We start from the raw sequence: 10,032 nt of genomic DNA on the forward strand, positions 1-10,032 counted from the left end.
AGGAAGTGCAAAGCCACATTATCTGCCCTCTATACACGGTAGAGCTGCAAATCCACAAGGTTTGTGGTCTTTCATCAATTGGTGTTTTGCTCCCAAAAGCAAAGAGTCTAAAATTTCTTCTCTACCAAATGCAGCCAAGACACACAAACTAATACAACTAAAAAGAAACCTGAGGAAAACAAACAAGAACAAGAACACATTTAAGATACACCTGTAACAGACAGACAATTGAAGCCATCAGCAGAGGATGGTTGCCCAGGCAGTAGTAGCACTAAAACTAGAGTTCCTGAGTAAGTTAAACTCCTGTCTCACAGGATGCCAGGAGCCAGCAGCGTCTTTCGGTCAGTGGTGGCAATACCACAAGACCTACAGAGCTACACTCTGCTTAACTCAGCCCTGAAGAATTAGTACAGTGAGTTGGACTTTGTGAGCCAATATAATTGGTGGCTGAGTTCCAATCAGTTACACTTCTGTAAACCCAGCACACCAGGTGGAAGAGTCCAATTCAAAGATAACAGATGACACTGGCCAAGGTTATCCTTCAAAGTCTCAGCAAGAGGCAAAGAAGGCCAAGAGTCCAAACACTTCAGGTTGACCATGCTGCCTGATTGTTAGGAACACGTCTACTTGTCATCTGAGCATCTCTGACATACAAAATGAAACTGAAAAATCCCCACTAACACAAAAGTACAACCATTTCTTTCCTCAATCTGCTAGACAGCCAGAACTCGTTGCATCAGCCATTTGCAATTACTGCAGCAGCTATCTGACAGGATATTTCATAGAATCATATCCCCAGTAGGCTTAACAAAAGTACATTAACCCTAGTTCTATATAGGTACAGAGACTACCCAGAGAGCAATCTGCAGTGCAAGACATGGTGTCCATTAAAGCAGGGTCACCTGACTCTGCTTCCCAACCTCCGCAGGTTTTTTTGGCAGCTAAATTTCCCTGATTTATTTGAACACTGCCTACAAAAAGTTGCAAAGGAAACTGCAGTTGAATTCTCACTGGGGGAACCATGACCTTCCGCATCTATTCCTCCTCTGATGGAGGAAGGTCATTCATGAAAGTGTCTGGATCCTGAAAATGTCTTTCCAGGATCACAAAACAAGTGAAAGCAGGTTTAACTTACCAGCGTGGAGGTTTCTCTGCATACAACACTGAAGTGGGGTGGATATGAAGTTCATGGTCATCACGGATGGTCCTGGAAAGCAAGACACCATTTCAGACTGTACATCTATTCACTGTTTAACAGTTGGTTCCTTTCATCCCCAGTAAGAACATTAATAAAAGGCAACAACAAAAGAGCTGGAGCAAATTAAAGCCATTTGTATTTAATGAAGAGGTAACACCAGGCTTAAATCCTGGGCAAAGGAACAATTGATAATTTAATGTCCTAGGAGTTCTACCTATATTAAATGAAAAAGTAGCCTTTCAAACTTTTCTTGAGTGCCCTGGGAAGTGCTACAATGCTGTTGCACTACAACTGTACTTGCTTACATTAACACAAACTAATTACTCTTAGAAACAGCTTTCCACTATCAGTAACTTTATTTATATTTGCCAAAGAGAAGAGATTAACACTAAAGCAGTTTGAAAATACAAAACTTCATATATTTAGTAAACCAATTGCCATGTGTTTCTTATTGCAGTTGTCTAAAGAAACATCTGTTTGTTGAGTACATGTAGATCTATTCAGTCAAAGGAGCTTTTTAACTAAGCAACAGTTGTAATGAAACTATATATATTTACCTGTAAGCTCCAGTAGAGTGGAATTTAGCTGCGTTGGCAAAGAATCCAGAAACTATGCATCTCAAAACAGGATCTGGATCACCTGAAAAGAAAAATTTTCCTGTAAAATGAGTCAATGGAATGGCAAAAATCCCTAACATACCACTTCATCATCTCAAACAACTTTTTACACTGCATCATGCTGTAACAACAAAGGCTGGAAGGAACACAAACCCTGCAATCTCCTTTGACTTCAATTTCACAGCAAATCAAGGTTATCACGTAAAAATCTACTCTTGCCACTGGTGTCTCCCTGTAGAGAGTTCCACAGTCCTAAGAGCAACCTTGTGTGACAGCTACAAATCAACCTCTGATTTTTCAGAGCAGTTAGAGACAAGTGCTGAGAACGGCCCCCGTGCCCTCACAGCACAGCAGCAATCAGATCCCAATGACTGTACATCATTTTGAATGTACAAGAAAAGCATGAAGAGACTGTCAGTTTGGGAGACTACAATCAGTATGTATTGGACAACAGGTAAAAACAATGTGCACCTTCACTGGACTTCTTTGGCACCTTAAAGCGGACAAGAAGCTTTTTCAGCTGCTCTCTTACAACAGAAGCTCTCACAAGCCCTTTGTAGTTCAGAAAGTGCTCCTGACACCACTGAGAGCTCTTGCTGTGCTGTACAATAAGAAGAATAGAAAAATTACAATGAGATACAATCAGCAAAACAAAACCCAGTCTCTTTGGATCACATTTGGATCTGCCTCTCTTCTGACTCCTACAACATATTTATTGTGGTGTTCCCTGAAAATTACCTATTTACATAGAAACTAACAAGGGTACATAGCCCAAATAACTACAAAACATGCTTCAAGCAACTTCTGAATAGCAGCACAACAAATACTATGGGGTATTTTCAAACAGATGTGCTTCATTTCTCCAAAGGTGGTGAAAGAGAACAGCATCAGTAGTTCCCTTCTTACACACAAATGCATCATCTCAATCTAGTCTGTTTTCAACCTCAAAATGTAAACAACCTGTTCGGTACATAGTTCTCACCAGTCTTGTCTATGCAAAGAGCTATTTCTCCAGAAGCCAGCACCTGCTCCAAGAGCCTCTCTCTGCATTTGCCTATTTCTAAGAGAATTACAGAGATATAAAATATACAGGGCAAAATTTCAGTTGGTGCCTGACTGTTTGCTTTGGGCCTGGGGAGAGAGAAGTCAAACACCTGCGTGGTTATACTGCAAATATATTAACACAGAAGTGCTCTAGACCAGCAAAATATACTTCTCCCAAACAGGTCTAGCACTTCAGAACAGTTAAGTAAAAGCTGAGCTTACCGAGAAGTATCGAGATTAGTGTCAAACCTTTGGGTAAATTCATAAAGTCAATGAAGAAAAGGATATGATGATCAACAAGGCAATTTTTTTACAAAAGACTGCTAGATTTAGGTGCAGTTTATAATCAGTAAAACTCAGATATATTGACAGAAAAGATGACAGAATATGAACTTCACTAGGAATTTGGATACCTGTTTTTTCAAGGCCCTTTTAAAAATCCCAGTCTCCTTGGAAAAACAGTTGTCTACCCATAAGACTTCTGTGCTGTATCCAAACCAAATTCTTTCTATTCCCTGTTCAGAGGAACTACAAAAGGTCTGTGACAAAATATGACCAGAGTATCTTTTAAAGCAGAATTATCACTTAATAAACCTGGTAAGTCCTCAGCTTTGAGGAAGCTCTATCCAGAGCTTCCAGAATCAGAACTGAGTTCAATCAGAACACTTCAAGTTCTTCCCATTCCTGCAAATCCACATACACTTGAACTGACTTACTTTGACAAAGGCTTCATACACATTAAGCATAGTGAGATGATCACCTTCCTCCACAGCAAACTTTCTGTGTTGCCTGGCCTAGAGAAGAGGAAATAGTTTTTTATAAGCAGACCAATTTTTGCAAAAATCAGTTCCCTTAATGTCCCTATTTCCTCATGACTGTTGCAGCTCTTACCATACAGGGTAGTTGCTTTAGGCAACAGCAATATTTTACCAGCCCACCTATACTCAGGAGCACTTCTAAAACTGAAATTAGAAAAATGAACTGAAAATGAACCCCCAAAATCCAAGAGGAGGATACATTAAAGTTAGGCTCCTGCTACCTGTTAAGAATTTGCTACATCCTAGTTCCTTTTTCTTAAAAGGAAGTGGTGTTTGGGGAGCTTTGGGTATTTTTAGCAAACCCATATGCTGATCAATATTGGTTTATAAACTTCTGCATTTCTAGTCTTCCGAAGGAGGCTTTTAACACTAGTAAAGGTCTCCAACATTCCCACTGTTACTCAGCTGCTTCTTTTACGTAAAACTAACAGGTACAGTTCAAGACCTTGTTTTATTTTCATACAAACTTGCAGTCTGTAACAGACTGCAATTAGCAGAATTCCAGAAATGTGGAACTAACCCAAAGAAAACGAGACATGATGGCACTTACAGCCTGAGTTTTTTGATTTGGAGGGATCACAAAGATGTTCTGAATCTGCATCATGGCAGCAATCGTCAAAATCTCCTGGGAGCAGCCAAAATTTCCTGAGGAGAAATTCAGTAAAGGAAATCATCTTCCATTCAACTTACTCACATACAGAATAGACAGGAACAGATGAATATATTTTTATAATACATAAAACCAAAATACCTGAACTCCTAGATTTTTTTAGTATAACTGTGAATGTTTTAATGGAAAACTTTAAAGACAATTGTGTTAGATTTATTAGACACAGCCACAAGTTTAACCAATTTTCATCACTAAACACCATGCCAAGATGAAGCATACAGTTTGTATCAAGTTTAGCAAATGTCTAGTACTACACTACCATTGCAAGAGGCAGTGTCCTCTCCTCATCACAAGACTATGAATAAAATCTGATTTTTTTCCTCCTACCTGATTCCAGAAGCATCTTTGCAAACATAGGATTCAAAGGAAACTCTGCTATTCTCATTCCCAGAGGCTCTGTTAAACGGCAGTGCATATCCAAACCTGCAGCATATTAATCAATGTAGCAATGATACAGGCAAAACAGCACAGAAAGTCTTCTTTAAGGATTTAATATGAACTTTAAAAAGCAGAAAATACAAGCTAAAATATACCAAATGCACCTAAGAGGTGCTGAATGTATATTAAACTAAGCATTAAGGCACTCCTTAATCCCCATTTACTCTGCCATGGGTGAGTGGGTTGTTTTGGCTTTTTTCAAACATACTTGAATGCACAAGTTTCTTCATTTTGACCAAGTTCCATTGCTACTACCAAAGACTTAGCAAATCTGCAGTCAAAGTCAACACAATGTCCAGAGCGCCTATTAGCTGTTAGACTTATGCATTTCCTATTTAAATATTTAGCACCATCTTTGTTCATGGGGATGGGAAGCAGAAGGAGTCCTGATGAGAATAAAAAATGGCATAGTTATGGAACAGGCACAACTGTAGAAAGAGGAAGCACTGATGGGGTGGTGGGGTAGGGCATCAATTTTCTGAATCACATCTGCTTAGGCCATGGAGGAAAATAATTTAACTTTAATATAATCTAAACTATTGATGTGCAGCTGATGAAGACTGCCTACAGTTTAGTGTGCCTTGTGCCTCAGTAACTGAACTGTCAGCCACGCTCCAACTGCAAGCTTTTTACTGGAGCTGGGACAGGAGACAGGCATGACAGCTTGCTTTTTGATTCCCAGCTATCACTGAGCAGCCCTGCACATTTACCATTTCAGTTGTGTAGCTTCCTACAGCCAAACACCTGCAGTAAGATTTACCCACACAAGCCACCAGGTCCTATTCCAATCCAGAGCACCCCGGTGACATTTCAGAGAATGATTTAAATGGAAAAACATTTCCTTTGCAAAAGGACATAGGAAATAGAATTAATAAAAACAGCAAGAAGAAAAGCGCTCGCTATGAAAGGCAGCAAATAGTAAGAATTGCAGAAGAAAACTGCAAGTCAACCAAGCTGTATGAGGTACAACAAGGAGGCAGAGCACAAGAGAAAAGCTACACAAGAAGGGATGAACAAGAACCCATTAAAAGGACTTTGGAGCACTGCTGATTGCATAAGCAACCACAGCAGAGAGGACTGAGGAAACACAGCTGTGTACCACGCATTATATAAACATTATTTGCCAAACGGTGGTGCCTTAACCCCCACAGCTGTGCTTCAGCTCTGTTTCCCAGAGAAAAGCAAAACCACAAATCAAGCCATGGAATGAGATCTTTTATAACTCATGTCAGCATATCTAAAACCACAGACACCTCTATCAAGTGTTTACTTTATTATTTGATACGCTATCATCTCACTTATTATGGCAACGTAGTCATTCACTTGCCACACCCTTACACTGTCCAACCAAACCTAATAGGCCTTTCGCATAATGTCACAATATTTTCCTCAGAAACAGGTACAAAAGGCAGCTTGTGTGAAATGATGAAGTGATATAAACACCAAGTCACAGACACTGCAAAAATGAAGGTCTGATAGCTTTGACTTCACCAGCGCAATACGAGAGGTTTAAGTGCTACCACGATTAATAGCTTAGAACACGCAGTCTCCCATCTACAGAAGGGTAACTGCATTGCTACTAGGAAAAAGGATAAATTACCATCTTTTTAACTTCCTACATGTGCATCAAGCCAAAATCCTTTGGCTTCTGCTTAATCTTACAAATCTCAATGCAGTTTTGCATGGATATCCATATAGCTCGTGCACAGAAGTCTTTGTAGCAGTAAGCCTGCAATGGATACTAGTTTGGAACAGGTAAAAGTTGTCTTGAAATGATCCTGGAAGCAAACACTGGATTGTATCTATATAGGAAATTAGAGATCTTAGGAAAAGATACTGCAAAGATTTTTACTGAACATGCTCAGGAGAGATTATTCAAGTACTGTGGCACTAGTATGTGACAGGCTGAGGGATTGAAACACTATTTTTAGGTAGAATGGTTGTTTCTGATAGGTGACAACTTACAAACAAATCTTCAACAAAACCTTGGATCTGAAGTAAAGCTAAAAATAAATCCACTTTTTACCTGCTTATTTACCTCCTAAATTATGCTTAAAAACAATAAATTCCAACTGACAACTCAGCCTTTCAAAGCATCAAAGGAGAAGGCTGAGAAGAGATACTCCTGATGCAATCAGTTTGTACCACTGTAAAAATAATCAGTCTAAAAACAGTGATGTGTTTATTCAACAGAACTATCTCAACCTGAAGAGCATCTGCTTTTCTGTTGGCACTACACTGGCACAGTAGGGTCTTGACCCTAAGCTGCACATTTGCATGCAATTACAATGCAAGTGTTGAAATACAGGTTCACACTTGCATAAGAGAAATGTAATCCTTAGTGCAGCTGCAAATGCTTGGGCAGCTTCATCTCTGCAACTTAAAGAAAATCCCCATAATAAATCATCTAAAACCTTAAACTTCAGCAATGTTTAACAGTGAATCTGAACACCTCACACATTTCTTTGCATCTTCATCAACATCAGCATTCCTCTGCTTTGCTACAAAAGCTGAGCAGCCAAGAGAGTAACAGCTCTGTACTGCTCTGTGAAGTTACCATGAGCATAACACTCTTGCCAAAACATCAAACAGCTGATCAGTAAGTTTTCTGACCTTCCCTCTCGATCTCCCCAGGGTGGTTGGCTGTGAATTCATCCTTGCAACACGCTCCTGAGCCACTGTGAAAGTCCTTTTGAGCTTGGAAAGGTTGCCAAGAACCAAGTGCCTGAAGCAAAACCCTCCTTTGCAAGATGGAACTAAATCAGCACAGAGCAAAAACGTGGCCAAGCAGAGTAACAGCTCCGTGAGAATAAGAGAACAGACTGCCACAAGTTACAACACAGCATTTGTAAGTGATGACAAAATAGTCACAAACCTCTGGATGCTTCCAAAGTTTACACAGCCTCCTTCACACTACCCTTTTCTTCATGTTTACATTATTGTTAACTTTGAATTAGAGTCAAATTGTTTCATTTTGATTACTTCTTTTGTCAAGTTTGTTTTGCTTAAGTTTGCTGCATTCAAAAAGATTAAACAGCTGTCAAAAAGCCCAACGGTATCACAGCTCTTCCTATAATCAAAATGAGGCAGCATACATTCCACTCACATCAAAAAGGAATCAAAAACTGTGTATAAAAACATTACTACAGCGTGACTTGAGTGTTACAGGTATCCAACAGCTGCATAAAGAATAAAACAGAAATTAACACATTTATGATCATAGAACACCTCAAGTGGGAAGGGGCTCATCCTTAAGGACCACTGAGTCCAGCTCCTGCTCCTCACAGGACTACCTAACACTAAACCATATGACTGAGAATGTGGTTCAGACTCTCTACTGAATTTGAGAACAAGCTGTGATTAGTAATTCATAGAATCCTAGAAAAGCTGGGGTTCAAAGGGACCCTGAAGCTCATCCAGTTCCAATCCCCTGTAAGGTCTGAAGAAACACAGAGGATCTGCCTAAGAGAATCACACCAACACTCTCATCAGCTCAGAGCCCTGTTCCTACCAGAGATACATAGCTGGTTCCCCCCATAAAGGTGCAAGGAAATACACAGACAATAGCTATAAAATATGTTTGCCAAATCTAAACGGTTAATTTGTAGTTTATACTCTGTGAAATAGATTTATAGTTGCTTCCAGAAAGTTACTGCTGCCTTTTGCTTGCTTACCTGCCTGAAACAACTGGGGGAAAGGAAAGTAAGTTCAGAGGAGACTGAGGTACACTTTAAAAACACACCAACACAAAGCTTCCACCAGTCAAGGCTGCGTTACCTCTTTCGCAAAGCACAGTTCTCAAATGCAAGTTTGACTAATGTCCATCCAATCACCAAAACCAGATTAACAGTTTTTTTCATAACTCATGTAACTTAACTATAAATAAAGCAAAGCATAACATTCTCACCTCCTAAAGCATACAGCAATTCTAAAGCTTGCACCATTGACTGGGCAGGAGGTGGCTGTGGAGGAAAAAAAAAAGCTCTTTGTTTAAAGTTATCATCACAGAACACAAGTTATCACAGAAATTCTTAAGCCTTCCTCTTCCACAAAATCCTGAAGTTCTCACTACCTATCTTCCTACTTCTGCATAGTGAGGAAAGAGGTCTCAGACTCTTCCTTTCACCCTTCCAATGACTGCAGTGCTGAGTCAGAACCATCTCAACAGGCTCACCACTGTCAGATCAGAACAATTGCTCAACTCACCCTTCTTATGCCACTATGTGAGTTTTCCACACCAATACAAGAGCAGCTAGAAACTTTACAGAAAGCAAATCTAAAACATGATACTGCTCTTTTAACCAAAACAGACAAGCACAGGCTTAGTTCTGTAGATATCTTCCCCCCTGCCTCTTTTTCTTCATAAATTCAGTGCAAAGGGCCTACAGTTAGTTTGCAGAATGTGTTTGTCTTTCTAGGCCTTTCTTGACTTCCCAACACTTTAAACAGCGATCTCTCGAATACAAACAGCTGTTTCTAAGTTGTCACACACATTACTTGCACTAGTTGATTCCCAATACCACACTTTGCTGCCCGAAGCAGACAATGAGTTATGCTTTCCAAATTAACAGGGCAATGGTTACTCGTTAATGGTTCTGTGGGTTATCAACAAGTCATCTGCTGATTTTCCTTCACAGTAAGGAAGGATGACAGACTTTATAGCCCAGGACTCACCGAAAGAAAGGGGAACCTGAGCACATTGTCGATTCCCAAAGCTTTCAGCTGCAAGATGACGGGCGCAAGGTTACTGCGCTGCATCTCAGGAACAGTGGATTTGGGCAACTTTTCAAAGTCCTCCTCTGTAGTGGGAGAAAACAAAGCCATTTGGGACTGAGTTTCAACTCCCACTCTGTACAGCCAACAAGACAGAATCATACCCGTTTCGAGCTGAAATTACCAAGTATGAATTAACAGGTGTTAAAAGAACTCTAACTCAAAGATGATCTTTCTCCAATTACTGTATGTTAAGATGGTTTCTTTTAAACAGAAAATTCAATGGTTTTGGCTACACTGCTGATTCTGTAGTTGTCCCACAAGTATTTCTGTTTGAAATGTTCTTCACAGAAATTTGCAGCAGCAGCTCCAGCAGAATCATAGAATCCCAGAGTGGTTTGTGTTGGAAGGGACCTTAAAGTTCATCCAGTTCCAAGCCCCTGCCACAGCAGGGACACCTTCCACTAGAGCAGGTTGCTCTAAGCCCCTGTGTCCAACCTGGCCTTGAACACTGCCAGGGATGGGGCAGCCACA

General features: G+C 40.1%; 1 protein-coding gene across 1 annotated transcript in view; it reads right to left on the minus strand.

The window, feature by feature from the left end:
- Positions 1–10,032, minus strand: part of DHX35 (DEAH (Asp-Glu-Ala-His) box polypeptide 35) — a gene marked incomplete at its 5' end in the record, with an annotated part of 15,042 nt that overhangs the window by 1,290 nt on the left and 3,720 nt on the right. Inside the window, 8 exon segments of the mRNA XM_010012898.1 lie at positions 1,136–1,207; positions 1,756–1,837; positions 2,287–2,416; positions 3,576–3,653; positions 4,228–4,322; positions 4,675–4,770; positions 8,693–8,747; positions 9,460–9,584. Of these exon segments, the coding sequence (XP_010011200.1) occupies positions 1,136–1,207; positions 1,756–1,837; positions 2,287–2,416; positions 3,576–3,653; positions 4,228–4,322; positions 4,675–4,770; positions 8,693–8,747; positions 9,460–9,584 (733 nt within the window).

Source organism: Nestor notabilis, unplaced genomic scaffold (genome assembly GCF_000696875.1).
Source record: "Nestor notabilis isolate BGI_N333 unplaced genomic scaffold, ASM69687v1 scaffold6374, whole genome shotgun sequence".
Taxonomy (NCBI): Eukaryota; Metazoa; Chordata; class Aves; order Psittaciformes; family Psittacidae; genus Nestor; species Nestor notabilis.